This window comes from Cottoperca gobio, chromosome 9 (genome assembly GCF_900634415.1).
Source record: "Cottoperca gobio chromosome 9, fCotGob3.1, whole genome shotgun sequence".
In the NCBI taxonomy this organism is placed as follows: domain Eukaryota; kingdom Metazoa; phylum Chordata; class Actinopteri; order Perciformes; family Bovichtidae; genus Cottoperca; species Cottoperca gobio.
In genome coordinates, this window is record NC_041363.1 from 8,354,093 (window position 1) to 8,372,501 (window position 18,409).

Sequence of the window (18,409 nt, forward strand, 5' to 3'; positions counted from 1 at the left end):
GGAGGTAGGAGAAGATACATAGGTGAGAAAATGGGAGGGAGGAATTTGGGCAAGTTTGAATGAGAAAGAAAATGGCAATAAGGTGCGGGGAGGAGGAAGGTGGGAGGCGGCTAGCTGAGGAAGCTAGGGAAGGAAATGTTAGGTAACAAGGGATGAAGGGAGGATGGGAGGCAGAGGGAGAAAGAGAGGCTCTTGTGTGGTCAGCCTGTGTGTGAAGAGGTTGGCTATGATCCAGTCGCCTCTCAGTGTGCAAGTGTTAACCACATGGCTACCTCCCTCTCTCCCTTTTCCTCTTTCCCTCTCTCTCTCTCTCTCTCTCTCTCTCTCTCTCTCTCTCTCTCTCTCTCTCTCTCTCTCTCTCTCTCTCTCTCTCTCTTTTTCTCTCTCAGATGGTAGGCCGGTCAGCGCAGCTCTGGCCCTTCACTCCTGTTAACCGCTGGGATTATTATCTCCCTAACACACACTCTGCAAACACAGTGCAACATTCTTATCATGCTACACTGCCCGTACACCCCCTAATCACACACACACGCACACACGCACACATGCACATACAGCTCGGCCAGTTTACCTTGTGGTCAAACAAAGGAAGCAACCCTCTGAATAAATCTAGTTACATTGTGAAAATAAATATGGGTAAAGTGATGAACATTTTAAACAATGTTGTCCTCTTCATACTCTTTTTGTTTCAGCCCTGCCAACAAAATTCATAATTGGCCTCCTCAACGGGGTCCAGCCAATTCTTTATTTCTTTATTTAAAAGCTCTCATTCAGTAAGAGTTTGAAGATTAAGTGCACAATGAGCTCGGTTCTTTCCCTTTACAGGGTTTCATATTAGAAAATGTCCTCATTGATTATCTGTGTCTTACTTTGGTTGATGGCAGAAGCATCACAGCAATGCATATTCGTTTCTGTGTGTGTGTGCGTGTGAAATACGTCAGTCTCTGGTGTCTGACAAGAGTTAGGGCTGCTGTGCGACTAGCGGGCGGTGTGTGAGCTGTCAACGCAGACTCTTATTTTTTTTCTTCTCACCCCCCTGGCAGTACCTTTACACACACTCTAATAAGGGATAATTAGCAACAGTTCTATCTTACTCGATCATACTTCTTTACATCTGCACTGATTCCCCCGTCATAAGATCCACAATCCATCATTTCATTCACAGTAATTTAGTCAATGTAACTTCCATATACTCTCAAGTGTGTGTGTATATATATATATATGTATGTGTATATGTATATATATGTATATGTATTTTAATTTTTTACGCCATAAATGAATATGCAAAATCCATTGCTTATTGCATGTATTTTTGTTATAGCATATTCCAGTTGTGTGTGTGTATAAGCAGTGCATATATGCATGTGTTGCCATCTACATTTTGTTCGACCTACGTCTACAGGAGTGTGTATTAATTAGTTATATTTTGAAGGTGTTACTTGAATGATTCTCATATCACAGAATTATATAATTTTCTCTATAATATATACTTTTCAATATACATATATATCTCTTCTGTTCCTACTCCCTCCTCTCGCCTTAAATCTTTAACACGCAGTGTGAGATCGTTAACACAGTCCCAACCAAGGTTCTTCTATCCTACGAGGAAGCATGCAATATTATTCACGCCTTGATATTGGGCTCAGCTTGCTTTCCCCAAGCCTGCATAATGCATGCTGGACAGGGTCAGATGCATTGAGACAAGGGCGGTATGCTGCAGTGGCGTGTCTTTTTGAGACTGCAGTGACTCGGAAATACTGTGCAGTTTAGGAGCCTTGGCTTTTCACAACTCCATAAGATGGAAGTCAGGGCAGAGATCATAACGAGTATCTGGACAAAACACCCCCACCAGCCCAGTGTCACGTCAAGTCACTTTTCTGTTTAATATAAGCTAGCAAATAGATAATTGATTTAGCAGTCCATACCAGTGCAGTGTTGTGGCATTTTTGAACGGAGAGATGGATAAGAAAAATATCTTTCCAGGTCTGTTTTTTCAGACCAGCAGACTAATACAAAATGATCCTTATTAATCAGAAAAGTAGGGGTCATGTAAAAGGTTTAGATTTTCCAGCTAAATACACTTGTTCTTAGATGCAGGGATTGCAAGACTCGGGATAAAGATTAATGAGTGAGCAGGTTGGCTCTGTGTTGGTGCCCCTTGAATTTTAACCTTTGACCCAGAAGTCAGCAGGATGTTAGTGTGTATGACCTCGCCTCTATCGTCCACGCCTCCTCTTGCACTGCTTTACTCTCCACTGCTCTGCCTCTGTCCGCCCCAGAGTAAGCTGTCACACACACACACACACACACACACACACACACACACACACACACACACACACACACACACACACAAACACACACTCATATATACACAAATGCAAATAAACACACAAGCAGTTATGCAAAGGCTCACACATACTGACAGACAAAAGAGTAAAGGAGGTTGAAAAAGAACTAAGGTTTTGACGTGTGTGTGTGTGTGTGTGTGTGTGTGTGTGTGTGTGTGTGTGTGTGTGTGTGTGTGTGTCCTTCTTCACCCCTGTTATTCAGTGTGGGTGGTGGATCAAATCAAACCTCTTTAGCGGGGTTGTTTTCATCTTTTTCAACAGCACCCACCCAACACACAGGCACTCTACACACACACACACACACAACTTTTTTTATTCACTACACCTCACACTCTTAACTCCTGCTGAGCTGCCAGACCACCTGCACACAGCCATTCAGAAACACACACACACACACACACACACACACACACACACACACACACACACACACTCAAATATATACCTTTTTGTAATATAATGAAATCCAACATTACACCAAACAATACCACAAACTTGAATAACCAACTGTCTTGCTTTGTAGATATACCTTTAAGACACATTACGGTATTTTGTAGAATTTCTTTTTCACTATATTGACTTACACACACACACACACACACACTCTCTCTCTCTCTCTCTCTCTCTAGCCCCAGATAGAGTTGATTAATACGCTTCCTTACACACATTAATAAGCTCTTAACTGCTTTTAGGATTCTTACTTTTTAGCCTTGGGTTCATAGTGTGCAACCTCTCAACCTTATCTAATCCCTCTCCTCCTCCAGATCACACACCACTGGGCCATGTTTAGGGGGTTGTTGGTAGAGGAGGGAGATAGAAAGAGAGGACAGAGGGAGGGATGGAAGGATAGAAAATCTGATCGTAGGGATGCTGATGAGGATAGTGGAGGAGGAGGGTGGGGGGGGGGGGGGGCGGCGGTCTCTTTGCCATATAGAAGTTTGGGAGTTCACTTTACTCTGAATTTTAGCAGTAATCCAGTTAGCTATTTTCTGTCAGCCAAGCGGAGGAATGGCAGGAACAAAAGGCACATTCATGGACTTAAGAAGCTTCCAAAGAGTTCACCCAAGGCTGGCTGGCTGGGATTAGGCCAGCAGGCCCTGGAAAGAAGAAGGGGGGAAAAAGAGCAAAGGGGACAAAAAACAGAGCTTCGCCTTTCTTTAAGCGCCACTTATTTTTATAAATGACTGGAATAATTTTCTCTCTTTAGTTTTTTATGCTTTCCTTTTAGCAGAGAGAGAGAGAGAGAGAGAGAGAGAGAGAGAGAGAGAGAGAGAGAGAGAGAGAGAGAGAGAGAGAGAGAGAGGCCCTCACTCCTAAAGCATTTTGAAGTAGTAGATTGAAGCTATTCCTTCTCTTCTTTTTCTGCCGCTATACTCAGCTTCAGTGCAACTTGAAGAATGAGAGATGTATATGATTGAGACCGGTGGACATTGAATGCTTTAATGACATTTCTCTATAATCATTTATCACAATCATTGTAGAATGAAGGAAACATATTGAGGCTCTTCATTGTACTAGTGTTTACACAAGGCATTGTTTAATCCCCTTGTTTTAAACCTTTTTTTTTTTTTACCTCTCACTCTGATTACAGTCGAGAGTACGAGAAGGAAATAAGAAAGGAAATCAAATTTAAGTGTTTTTTATTGGGTTTTCTTTTTGCGGCTTTTGTTTTGCATATCATACCTTTCGTTTCTGCATGTTTTGAGTATTGTGGTCTCCAGTTTCTTGGTGTCGGATGTCTTGTGCTGTCTCATACCTATTTGACTGTTGTGGATTGTACGGAGTGTGTTTCCTAAAGGAAGGAGCATTCATTATTTAGGCCTTGCCTCTCCAAGACCCGTTATTCCCAGCCGCAGCTGTCCACAGGGGCTGGCAGAGATCCTTGTCCTTGTCCGTGTTTAGCAGATGATGTCCTGTTTCCCCATGTTCACACTGTACTACAAAACGTCCTGAGGATTCACTAAAGCACACACACTTACACACAGCAAAACTTGATTATAAACATTAAGACATGGACACACAAGCACACACACTGGTAATTGTATTTGACATGGCGCTACAGTGTTCTCTATGGGACTGGGTTTTTGCTCTTTGTCACCTTCACCCCTTTGCCCCATTATGTGGCCCACAAGCAATTATACAGACAGGGTTTATTTGACCTTTGACCTGTAGTCGTGCCAAGAAGTGAGGCTCAGCATATCCAAGGACAGGTAGGGACTTGATTAACCTCTGAACTTGGTCAGAAGAGAGGTCAATAACCAGGGTTAGAGGGCGGTTCACCTGCTTGCTGCAGAGAACAAATTGGCTAGATGCCATCTTTGTATTTGGGTGTGTACGTCTGTGTGAGTGTGGTAGAGAAAAAGCTTTGACCTGACGTGTGCATGTGTATCTGTCTTTGTGCACTCAGTTCTCATGTTTAAGGCCACGGCACAAGCACACCGTGGTGTGTGGCTGCTTTTAACTTCAGGTTTGTGTTCGAGTTCAGTGTAACAGTTAATGCTTCTGACTTCTCAACGTTTTAAAGGGGAGTGAGTCTGTTAGACTTTGTGCTTGTTAGTGTGCGTGAGCATTTCTGGAAATCTGCTTTGTGTAGTACATAACATCTGTGTGTACAAATACCTGTGTGTTTGCTCAAGGCAGAACCGGTGTAGCTGGTCTCAGTTCTCTGCTCCCAATCTTCTAGTCAGGTCAACCATCAAACACATCCATCCTGCCCTCCCTCGCACCTCCCCACCCACTGAGGTCCCCCTCTCTCTCCTTCTCTTTCTCTCTCTACACACAACCCTGTTGTGGATGCAGGCTGACCCGAATAAAGACACACACACACACACACACACACACACACACACACACACACACACACACACATACACACACACACACACACATATACAGACACATACACACACACACACACACACACACACACACACACACACACACACGTATACACACAAACACGGCACCTCAGGGTCATCCTGGAACAAACACAGCCTTGTCTGCCTGCCCGCTCTCCTTTGCCTTATGTCAATTAATGGCTCGCAGTAATTTCACCTGACAATCGGGGCGGCAGCGCGAGGCTAGCCGAGATGTCACAGCGATGACCTTTCTGGCCCGCAGCCGCTCTTTTCTAATAAAGAATCTCACAAACCCACAGCAACTTCCTTTGTACTTTGTTAATGAGTTATTGATTTGAAACAATGCCCTGGCAAATATTGTCAGAGCAGACTGACCCCACCAAGGTCATGCTATTTCATTGTATACAGTCTGAGCACGCTAATATGCACGTGGGATCACATGGACGCTTTCGTTTCTCTCCTTTCTCTGGCTCCGGCGCTCTCTCCCTCTCTCTCTCTCTCCTGTTACTGTATATCCCAAAGTCAAATAACACACCTACACATTAATTTCTCACTCTCGCTCTCTCTCTCTCTCTCACTCTTACACACACACACACACACACACACACACACACACACACACACACACACACAGCACCCCCCCCCCCCTCTTGTTAGACTTGCACACGTTTTTCACCTCGTTCTTGCTTTTCCCTGTCTCTTTCTCACATCATTATATTCCCAACTCTCCATAGGTACTATACCTGCTAATTACCCACAATGCCACAGTCATTATTTTCCCATCTCTGCCACTAATTTGCTCCATACCTTCCTTTCCCCCTCTCTAGCAGACCCATCAGCTCCCAGACAGCTTCGAGCTAACTTCAGCTCTCTGTCGGCCTTAAAAGAGAGTAAAGAAAGAAACAAAGACGAGAGGGGAAGGAAAAAAAGGAAAAGAGATGGCGAAGGAGTACACGTCCCAGACATTGATTAGAATGCAATTGCAAACAGGTGTCGTTGAGGTCTACTTTTTAATTGTGTGCATAGAGACTTGTTCGCAATCACGCACGCACACACATACTAACTTACTCTAATAACCTCTTTGCTAACACCAAACATGTAATTATGTACACTGCTTATTTAATATTTAATCATTAGCCCAAATGAAAACAATCCTGTTCTGTGCTGATCAGGACATATTAAAGAGTATAATGACTGGGGCTGCAGGTGGGTATACCCAGTGTGGCCTGAGAGCAGGAGGGGACTGAGAGATTGTGTGCGTGTGCGTGTGATTAGAGTAATTTGTTTCTACCTCTTTCTATGCAGGAAGGAACTCTCGAATAATATTGTTGTGTGATGTGTTCTTGTAATACTCTCGCTCTCACCCCTGGAAATACTTATTGAAAGTTTTGCAAGATTGAAACCAGCACTGCCCAAGAAACCCTGTGAAAGAGTCCAAACCCAATAAAGTTGTTTAGGGATCCCGTGACACTGTCCTGACACTTCTGGCTCCCACTGAAAGGTTTCTGAGTGTAAAAAGTATAATGGCTCTTATCCACTAGATTCCTTCCGGTCCATACTGCTCACCGTCTCTCGACTTGAATTTCCAGCTTCCTCAGAAGTTTTCTGAGGTTCTATGTGTTTTGGATGAGGAGAAGGAGGCGCAGAAGAGAGGTGCAGGGAGGTCTGAAGTAGTTGTTTGTCAGAGTGTGTTGATGTTGTTAGATTCATTGTTTCCTGTGTTGGTCAGACACTGGGTTTGTGTTGGCGTTGGGTCTGTTATTCTGGCTGCAGCACACTCCTCTCCTACGCTCTCCTCTCCCTGCTTCTCATTACAGTGAATAAACACAGGGCAAGTATTGGACCGGACAACTTTTGAAGAAACGAGAGTATGTGTGTGTGTGTGTGTGAGAGAGAGAGAGAGTTTGCATCTGTGTGCATGCAATTATGTTTGATTTTGGAACGGAGTATGAGTTGTTATTGTTTAAGCAATGGAAAGAGCTAAATTGAACAAATTCTAGAAACTAGACAATTGCAAGGCAAACACATGCAACAGTAAAGCAACAGTTTGAACCACTTATGGAGCATAAGTGAGGTATGTGGAGCTAAATCCAGTACATTTCAGTAAAGAAACTGAAACGTCTTAGACGTACTTGGTACCAATAGCAGTATAAGAGCAATAAACTGCCAGATTGTGCAGTTCACCAGCCACACTTTAGAGCTTGATGTTTCCCACTTCCACATAGCACCGTAGAGGCACTCCACCAGGACAACCTGCTCGCTATTTTTAATAGATACTCTGGGAAATTATCCTAAATATTATATTGGGTATTTTTTGTAACTTTTCGTACACTTATTTTTAGTTTAAAAATGTTATTGTATTTTTCAAAGATTCAATGAATTTTTTTTCCAAAGATCAAAACTTTTGGCCCAGATTTAGCTCCATAGATAGTCCTGCTCAATGTCATGTAGCAGGTTGTCTAGCAGCTTTAATGGTGATGTAAGTTATAACACATAATCAGAGTTATGTTGATTGGGTAACAGCTACTTGGCTAAAACCACATTTTTGCTAGTTGACTAACTATGTGTGTGTGTGTGTGTGTGTGTGTGTGTGTGTGTGTGTGTGTGTGTGTGTGTGTGTGTGTGATCAGCCTCCTTCGCCTCTCTACTGGCACTTTGGCCCTCTCTTCTTTCGCAAACTGCTCCAGTTCGCTCATATTTGAAGGGTGCCTTCTTCCAACTGCTGTTTTTAGATGTTTCCACAGGTGTTTAATAGGATTTAGATCTGGACTCCTTGCTGGCCACTTAAGACATGTGTAGCATTCTCTATTGAACCATTCCTGGGTGCTTTTTGATCAGACCTTTGGGTCATTGTGCTGCCAAGGGACCCATGAGCTTTGACAAAGACGCATCTTTGTGACACTGGGTGGAACATTGCGTTCCAAGTGTCTCTCCCTCCCGGGGTCTTACTGCGTCTTTTACTGTAGACCCCCTCTCAATGATATGGCGAAAGATGATGCAAGTTGAAACGGTTGCACTTTGTGTCTGAAGGTCAGCCTGCATCTGTTCATCCAAACATTCCTTTGCTGCAATCTTTGGTCAATTTTTCTCTTGCATCCTCTTCCAGGGAGGTCGGCTACAGTATCTTGGGCCTTAAACGTGTTGATAACATTGCGCACGGTGGACACATGAACATCAAGGTATCTGGAGATGGACTTGTAGCCTTGAGATTAGCCATTCTTGGCTATGGTCTTCTGTCTGACCTTCTCAGACAATTCTCTACTTTCTTTTCCTTCTCCATGCTCGGTGTGGTACACGCTGTGACACAAGCAGCAGAATGAGTAGTTTGCTCCATTTAGACTGGTTGAATGAGTTAGATATGCAGGCCCCTGTGACTCACCACTGGTCAGTTCACATTGAGTCATCTGCTTAAAATCCAATGATTTCCTGTGATTTCGATGTCCAAGCCATTGTTGGATTTCTGTGTGGATTAAGTTAAGATTCAGTATTGTTTTCAGCTTTTATTCCTTTCTTACTCTGTAAACCAAATAAATACTTATCCATCCATCCATCCATCGTCTACCGCTTATCCGGAGTCGGGTCGCAGGGGCAGCAGCTCCAGTAAGGAACCCCAAACTTCCCTTCTCCAGGCCACATCCTCCAGCTCCGACTGGGGGATCCCCGAGGCGTTCCCAGTGAGGAGATATAATCTCTCCACCGAGTCCTGGGTCTTCCTCGAGGTCTCCTCCCAGCTGGACGTGCCTGGAACACCTCCCTAGGGAGGCGCCCACGTGGCATCCTTACTAGATGCCCGAACCACCTCAACTGGCTCCTTTCAACTATATAAATACTTATGTATATGACAATAAATGCACATTAGTTCTGTTAGCATATAGGTAGCTGTGTATCTGCATGTGTGTGTGCATCAACACGTTTATGAATTTCAGGCCCAAATTTGAGACGACCTGTCAATCTCTTTCTGTTAGACACAAACGGATATACTGTATACCTTCCATAATATGTATGGCTGTCTCTCTCTCTCTGTCTACTATCTCCTTTTCACTAGCTCTCTCCGCTATGTTATTTCTTTTTGATAATAGTTAGCTGTCAGCATCTGGAGGCTTTCTGGTCCTGAGACTGTCTAGGGCGTAGATTCATATTTTATATTCTCCGAGGGGACAGTATGGATCACTATATATTCGGTAAACACACACACAAACTGCACACACCCTCAAATATCCCTTGACAGTCATGGCTGAAGGATGTTGGCAACAGGTGTGCAGTTGGGACGCTATTCTGACAGTGCTGGCAGATGCACACACATAAACATTCACAAACATAAACAGACAATTTCACACACACACACACACACACACACACACACACACATACACATACACACACACACACACACACACAGTGCAGGGAAACTGTGGAAAATAAATAAATAAGCTAAGATACTGTGTGAGAGCTGGTGACAGGAAGCCGGTCTCGCAGGGCGGTGTGCTCCACTGCAACTAATTAACCCCAGGAAATAATTGCAACAATATGCAAATGCTGTTAAGATAATTCACTACACTGCCATGGCAGGTAGTCAGTCACTCTGTCGCCTGCCGCTTAGGGTGTAGGCAAAGAATCTGTGTTGTTGTGAGATAGTTTGGGTAAAGAAGTCAGGAGCATGGGGGGACTCATTAACCACCATGAAGACATCAACTGTGCAATATGTGTCTTTATATTGTCATTATTATATTCATTTTGTCAGTTAGCACTCCACGTTTAGTCTGCAATCAGTTGATATCTGCAAGTTTGGAATTATTGATGACGTAAATGTCACACACACACGCACACACACTCACACACACATACACACACACACACACACACACACACGTAAAGGTACTATGTACAGTAGCTAACGTCTGCCTAATGTCTCCATGTCAGGCATTGTCACTAAAGGGGGGGTGGAGAGACGGAGGAGTGTGAGGAACAGGTGGCATCAGCGGAGTTAGAAGAAGCTAGGAGAGAGGGAAGGAGACAGGGAACGAGAGAGTGAAGGAGACAGGGAAGGAGGCAGGCTAATGAAATGGGCTTCACAGATGAAGGGTGACATGGCGGAGCAGAGAGTAGGGAGACTTCAAAGGACTTTGATGTCACAGCCTTTCAGACAGACAACTCTGCTTCAGCCAGCCCCTCCGTGCACGTAGGATAACACACACACACACACACACGCATATGTAGAGCACTGATGGCAGAAGGGCAGGGCAGAGCAGAGTTGCCTGGTCTTGCATCACACTCTGTGAATTGAGGTGGGTGCTGACACTACAACCCTCTCATGCTAATCTAGCAGTAACACAAACACTCTGACAGGTTAATTTACCTCTAGACAAACACGGCAACAAAAACACACAGCAGCACATCATCAAATGGTGAAAGAGCACACAAACATATACACACAGATACGCTCAAGCAAGAGCATCTCGTCAAATCACTGGAAACTTTCTTCTAAACGTAAAGTTTAAACGATATTTTATGAGGCGTGTGCTCTACACTATCTCTTCAATTACCACCTTTAGAAGAGTGAACGTTAAAGTAATTATCTTTCTGTGGTAATATACCGTCTTACTTTGTAAAAATCACATTTATGGAATCCAACAGCAGAGTCAAGACACCTCTTCTGTCCTTTTACCTCATATCACTAATTATTTGTTTTGGAGTCACATGGAACATTTTTGACACTCAATTAACAGATGAGCTTCCATTCTCAGTAGGCCATGTGTGTGTTTATTACGAGATATTCTTTTTTATATACATCTGTATGCTGATTCAAATGAATGTGTGTGTGTATATATTTGTGTGTGTAAAAAGCATGTTTGCATTTAGTATTGTGCCATTTTAAACACAGCGTGGCGTTGTGATTTAAGAATACAGGTGTTTCTCATCGATAAAGCTCCATGCGTAGTGCAGCCTCTTGTGGGATGGTATTGTTGATTTCTATTGTGAAGCAGACAGTTTGATAGGAAATCAAAGTCTACAATCAATGTCACAAGTTCATTAATGGATGCCCTTTTCTCGCCTGTACTTTAACTATTGTTCTTTTCAGCCCTGGATAAGTGCTTACATCTCTGGTTAATTAAACATGTCTTCTGGTCGCATGTGCATAATCCTGCGCGTGTGTGTGTGTGTGTGTGTGTGTGTGTGTGTGTGTGTGTGTGCGACCATGTGCATGCAGATGAGAAGGAGAACATCCACAGGAGTATTTACTTGTGATCGTGTGGGTGGGTTCAAAACTGTACCGTTTTGTACATGCACGTGTATATCTCCTCTCTGTTGTTTTTTTCCTTTGACCTTCCCCTGGTGTCTTCCCATTATGCCTCTACTGGTGTATAGATGGGCCATCGATTCAGCAACGGGGTACAAATTAAGATTTAAACGTTACGTCACCCAGCTTATTGAGTTTTACATTTAGGGCATTTGCAATATGCAAGACTTATTGATGTACTGAAGTGTGGCTCTTTATAGAATCCCCTCTGGCCACCACCACTTTTTAGTTTTCTCTTTTATGCCTTTCTTTTTGGCTGGCCCCAATGTGCAGGTTTTGATGCTGTAGCATTCAATTAAAAGAGTTTGATTACTCTATCGATGCTCCAGTCTCACTGGATGAACACATATCTTACATGTTTTGCCCAACCGAGTTTGTTGACAGCGTTCAAGCTCCTAAGATTTGCATCAGTGTTTGTTGTTATGGATATAACATTAGAGTTTCTTGTGTTGCAGGAAAATGGTTCCTCCGAGGAACACGTGCTGTATGTGTGGGACCACTTTGTGTCCAAAGCCGAAGCCAAGAATGTCTTCATTATGGCCCACAGCTACGGAGGGCTGTCTTTCGTTGAGCTGGTGAGTGTTTTAGTTTTCCGCTCATCCTTCCTGCCTCCCACCGACAAAGAGACATAACAAGACACACAATACGCTCCTGTCAGCGCAATCAATCACATACATGTTCATGTTGGTAAACATGCATCTAACTTTTATACAAACTGTAATTTAAGTTTACAATGCTACAGTACATACTGACACTCTTACATGCACACACACACGCATGCTAGTATTAAAAAAACATGGCATATTCTCGAACACACACACACACACACACACACACACACACACACACACACACACACACACACACACACACACACACACACACACACACGCACGCACACACACACACACACACAGTGCTAGCACCGGTCACCTCAGGGAGACAGGCAGTACAGTGATGGTGTGTGAAACATGGTGGAATGATTAGAAACAAATAGCATTTAGTTTCTTTGAAAAAGTACTGCTTCTGTAAAAATAAATCTGGTTCATCCTTGTCCTTGGGCGCTATCCACCTCCTCTACACATCAAGAACAGGAGAAAAACAGGGGAGCGAAGAGGGCTGCATAAAGGATTGTGTAGGGATGGCAATGCAACAACAGTGGTACTGTTAAACCAGATCTGCTGCAGAGCATGCAGATCTCAGAGCCTTTAGAGAGACAGAGGATAGGTTGAAAGATGGTGGGAGGGAAGTGGATTTGAAGGAATTAATGGTGCACTGGGGAGGGTGAAAGTAAAAGTTCGGCCAGCATCTTGGCTTTATAACCGCACCCTTTCAGCTAAGTGGGCCTACAATGTGACTTTTGCGGGTTATATGAAGGCTTCTGAGGTTAATGCTGTGTTTTTCTAGTCTTTGTTTTACTGTGGTGTCCTAGTGGGATTCTGCATCACATATTGATCATCACTGTCTCTTCTGTTACTGTTTTAATGACTAGAGTTACCTAATAATAAAGCTTCAGTGTGCAGATAGCCAATCATGGTGAGTTATCCTTACCGGGTCGTCATGGTTGATGGTGGGGAAGTTTATGTTTGTACCCTGCTTGCTACTTGCTGCTTGATTTATCATCCAATCTAAGTCTAATGTGTATACTAGTGATATATTCAGCAAACAAAAAACTCATGTACTGTGTAGTTAATGTGCTTCAAAAAAGGATAAAACCTCACTCTGGCTTTGAGCTCTTTTGTATTTTATATTTTGGGCCTAATATCAAGATACAGTAACTTTCAAGTTGAGAATGCCACACGTAAATTAGTCAAAGGTTGTACAGATTCAAGTTACAGGTCATGTTGAGGATGCAGAGAATTGCTTTACCACTCACGAGACAATAGCCACATGTGATACATTGAGCTCCTAATCCATTTTAAAAGCAACTTTTAGCTGATAGGTTACAGTGCATCCTTTCTCACGTCAATACAGTAGCTCTATAAGAAAAAGAAAAGAACAACCAAAAGTTTACTTCTGTTGTATTTGCGGCTTTTGAAGTTCCAACAAGCATGTGTACTGTATGCAGCATTCTTGGCTCAGTGCCCGGCTTATTGTGAACATGATGTGCTAGCTGGGTGAGCATTTCAAATACTAAGAACTGCACTGTGTTAAGCTCTGCTAGCTAACATACTGTGTTAGTTGTGTCTGCAAGCCTCTATGATCTGAGAGCTGGGTTACATCGCCAGTCTGCTGCGTTCTTGATCTGGAGGATTTACTGTTAGACTCACACATCCCATATTATTCAGGACATATCTCTTCTCTTTTCTTCCTAAGGGGAAGGGAGGTGGCACAATGAGGATATGGCTAGTGGGGGATTAAAGGTGGACACTGGTGTTTTCAGAAATATATTTTTTTATTTCTTTCTCTTTCACCTACACTTTTTTTGTTTAGTATTTTGTCATTTTAATTTGGCTGCTAAATATTCATGCAGTGTTTTGTCCATGACAGGCTCACCATCTCCTGGGCTTTCTTGCTGTGTGACGAAGACTATTCTCTCTGTTTGTCTCTTTCTGTCTCTCTGTTTCCCTCAGTCGGACTCCCTTTCTCTGTGTAAAGGCCTCGACGTGGTTTCTAACAGCATTCTTTTATGTGATGTCCTTGTCATGTGAAAACCATCTAGAAAACACATACACATTATGGGCATATATAAATACATAGCATATAGCAGATCCCGTATGAGGAAGATAACATCAAAAGAGAGACTTGTGTTCACTTTAAGGGACGAGGTGTTCGAATACGCCATTGTCAGTTTCCCTCGAGGCCATTCCTGCTTCTGTTGTCTATCAATGTCGAAACTCCTTCACCTCTTCCAAACTGACACACACATACTTTGTGTTAGATACCCTCAATCACCTGTACCTATCAGGAACTACAGAGAGCAGTGTGCAGACTTGCAAGGTCGTCGGAAGTGTAGGGGAAGGGGACCTTTGGCCCCCCCCACTTTACGCCCCTGGCCCCGATTTGGGTGTTGTGGCTGGTGTGATCCCATAGTTATTCATCTTTTTATTATCATTGTGTTTTCCAGGTGCATTGTTCATATAAATATTCTACTCTAGGCTGTTTGACTTTTTATTCAAATCCACTTGCACTTTACAGTAGTGCCATACAAATATACTCACGGGGTTTAAAGAAGCCACTATACATTTCTTCCTTGTTATTGCTGTCTTTCTGCACTCCCTCACACATACACATGCACAGACTCATGCACGTACATGCGCACACCCTCTACTTAATTGAGGAGAAAGTGGTCCAGCGGGAGGGGATGGGAGGTGTGTGTGTGCGCATGAGCTGGAGAGTGTAGCCTTGCGGGATGAACCGTTTGACATATGAGAAGACCCAGAGAAAACAAGCTGTCTGTGGGTTAATTACTACTCCCCTTTGCAGTTAATAAATACATTTCTGATCAAGCACATCAAAAAGGACCGCCATTAATTTCTCCTGCTCGCTCCCCTTTCTCCGAAGCATGTTAGCCCCTGTATGGAGCGCTCAAGTGTTTCATTGCAATTTGATTTCTTTTAAAACACTTCACAGTGTGTACTGACTAATTATAGACACATCAAAGAGTAGCTAACTGCCTTTGAATGAGAGTGTGAGAGAGAGGCTAGCGCTGCAGGGGGAAGGCTGCTTGCTCTTTCTCTGCTTCGCCCCCACCTTTCAGGCCATTTTCCCCTCTGTATCATTCTTCAGCTATCAAAGAATCCATCCATCCATCTCAGTTCACTTTTTGCAGTTCTCTCCTTCTCTCTCTATCACTTCCTTATATTCTCTAGTCTCCTCTGACATCTGATTTCATGATTGGCCAGCCTGCTCCTCCTTCTCTGTGTCTCTGTTTTAAAGGAAGATGCTCTATGCTCCCCCAGTTGTGGTACTTTGCTTTTGAACCAAGTATTTCCTTCAAATTCTAAGGGGTTTCAGTCTGGTTGTGGACTGTGTCTCGCTCTGCGTCTCTCCATCTCCAACACACAAACTAGCCATGCTCCTCTAGGTTCCAGGTCTGCAGTAGCCTTTGCTTCAAGCGAGGACAAAACCTCATCCTATAGAACACACCAGAGTGTAAGGGGGCCGAGGGGATAGAACGATACAGAAAGTGGGCCCTGCCTCTGCTCAGCCTGTCTTTTCATCTTTCTCCGTTGCCAGGAGTGGGGGGGGGGGGGGGGGTTGGGTGAACATGTAAGTGGTAGTAGTCGTTGCATTGAGGAAGGGTTGTCCAACCCGCACTAACCTTCCCGCTCACAGAGCAAAAAAGGAGCACTGTTATTGGATTGGACAGGGCAGCATTATATAAGGTCTTATGTAAGAATGCATCTGTCTCCCAGTACACAAATGTGTGGGTGCCAACCAACCAGCCAGCCGCCGCAACAACCCCTGAAGAACATGATTACAGATTGTAAATGTCCTCCATGAACACGGCACGTATATACAGTTCATGCTTGCAGAATATCTTCCTGTAAACTTTCTGTAGAGCCATCTGTTTCAATCTATAATGAATATAGCTTCGTTTTCTCTCTGTCGTCCTTGGATCAATGTGTGTGTGTGTGTGTGTGTGTTGTGGCTGGATGTCAGATGTGGGAAGAGATGCTTGAGGTGAGACAGATAGATATGGAGGATCTCTTCACTCCTTGTGGACTTCATCACCATACCGGTTTGTGGAGGATGAGAAAGATGAAACGCCACCGGGTGAATCAGTCTGAGTCGGAGAAGTTAGTTTTACATAGCTCGGAGTTTAAAAAGCGATTGAATTTCTCCGCCGTGTTATGGCATCCCCGCACTAAGTGAGAGGGTTTTTATGTTGCATGGTATGAGAAAATGCAAAAAAGAACAATGCAATGTATTGTGCTAAACCCGATTCACAAGTTGAATTACAAGCTTCTCCTTTGAGATGGCCTATTCATTTCCTGCAGAACATTTTCCAAACAAGCTCAATTTCATTTCTCTGTGCAGCAACTGTTTTATTTTTACGTACAGAACCCTTTCCCTTTCACCGTCCTAAAATCCACTCTTCTTAATGTCCTATTTCGTGTCCTCATTTCCTTCATCCTCCTAATTCCCCCTCTCCCAGTCGTGGTGACCCTCAGGGCAGCGGCGGTGCCAGCTATTCCCTCTGTGCAGGACTTTGGGTCTGGCAGTAGTCTGTACAGCTCCATGACTGGCATGGTAACAGCCCACCGAGCACATGGCACCGTGCAAACACTTCTGTTTCCAGTCCTCATCCTTTTACAGCATACCTCAGAAAAAAAACACAAAATTGTACATATGTACAGAATTCATAAGAATACATGATATAAAGTGAGTCATTGTGCCTGATCCTCATTCTTACTTATACCACTTTAAATATTTATCTGGTGTTTTTGTAGTGCTCAGGCATATATATATATATTTTTTTTCTTTCTTAAAATTCACCTTCTATATGCTTGGGAAATATGCTTATTTGCTTTCTCACTGTAATTTCGTTTCCATGTTCCTTCTTGTGTATTTTTAACGTGTAGTAATAGAAAAATAGACATTGTGGTTTAAGGTACTTAAGGTGGTTTAAATAAGATTATGCATTGGAGCTATTTATAGGACCAACTGTAGGAAAAAGTGACTGCATGCAGCCTCTTAGAAGTCCTTTCCTCATTGTAAAATTGCTGGCGTCAATTTCCTAACGAAGAAACTAACAAAGCCCAGCTGATTCTTGGATGGATTGGTAGCGAGCTTGCCAGCACACACAACATAGAAATAGACATTTTAAGTTGTTTTTTCTTTTGTCGGAAGTTAACCTTTGCACCCTGCGTCTAGTGTTTGTGTTTTCCTAGACTGAACATGTCCCGGACCAGACTCTCTACTAAATGCACAGGCATAAAATGAATATAGATTTTTATTTTATTTTTACAGAATCTAAATACCAGTCAGACGGTCAGACAAGGTTATTTTTCTAAAATGTTGGAGTATTCCTTTAACTAAGTTCCACACTTGTATATATCTGAAATACTTTTCAATGACCAGTGCAACCTTCACCTGAGCTCATCACACAAGCAAAAATCACTTGTAATTTGTTGACAAAATCGTCCCAGCTGTGAAGACGTCCATTCACAGAATCTGAAAATCCCCTCATCTAATGTTGTATGCACGCCTCGGCCGCCTTCGAAACTCTGAGTGCTAGCCTGTCTGTTGCTTCTGGAGGGGATGAAGAGAAGGTTTGTTTTTATCTCAAGGTTCTCCATAGCTGGCGGGCTTGCAAGCGGTGCAGTAGTAGTGCAGTTTCCTGTGTGTAGGTCTGTCTGTGTGTGCTGATGTGTGCGTATGTCTGTCTATGTTTGCAAGTGGGTGCACACATATTGTATGGGTCTAGTGTATGTGTGTGTGCACACGTATGGCTATGTGCACGTCTGTGTGTGTCAGCCCTCGCCTGGAGAAGCCTGTATCGTCCTGAGCAGAACAGCTTGGTGGAGAGCAGCTATCAGAGCCACGTTAGGGGAGGAGAGGAGGAGAGGGTGAGAGGCGATGATAAATGGCTGGGGCACACTAGCAGAAATTAGTGGAGCCGTATGCAAAGCTGTGGCGTTTTGTTTGATGTGAAACAAAAGGACCACCATGACAAAAGTGCCTGCCAGCCTGCACAGCAGGACAGCAGCCCTCAGGACATACACCATCGCCACTGAGAAATTGTCTATGTGCGCTTGCACGTGTGCATGCGTGTTGGTACGCACTTGCGTTTGCATGTATGTGGTAATGCATGCATATCATGCATGGTGCTGTTTTCCATACCTGTCTATATTATGTATATTATCCCTCTCTGTGTTTTTGTGCTCTGCTCGTAATGACAGCCTAGCCCTTTGTACACCATGAAAAGGCATGGGTTTCTTCCACAGTACAGCTAC

General features: G+C 43.5%; 1 protein-coding gene across 4 annotated transcripts in view; it reads left to right on the top strand.

Moving 5' to 3' along the window:
* arb2a (ARB2 cotranscriptional regulator A) overlaps window positions 1-18,409 on the top strand; it is a 145,449-nt gene that overhangs the window by 58,004 nt on the left and 69,036 nt on the right. For all 4 annotated transcript variants that reach the window (XR_003832797.1, XR_003832798.1, XM_029439662.1 and 1 more), the window contains exon 8: window positions 11,963-12,082. Coding sequence is in view for 2 of the 4 variants with exons in the window: in XM_029439662.1 (XP_029295522.1) it covers window positions 11,963-12,082 (120 nt within the window). In the remaining 2 variants the exon portion in view is untranslated. The remainder of the gene's footprint in view (window positions 1-11,962; window positions 12,083-18,409) is intronic.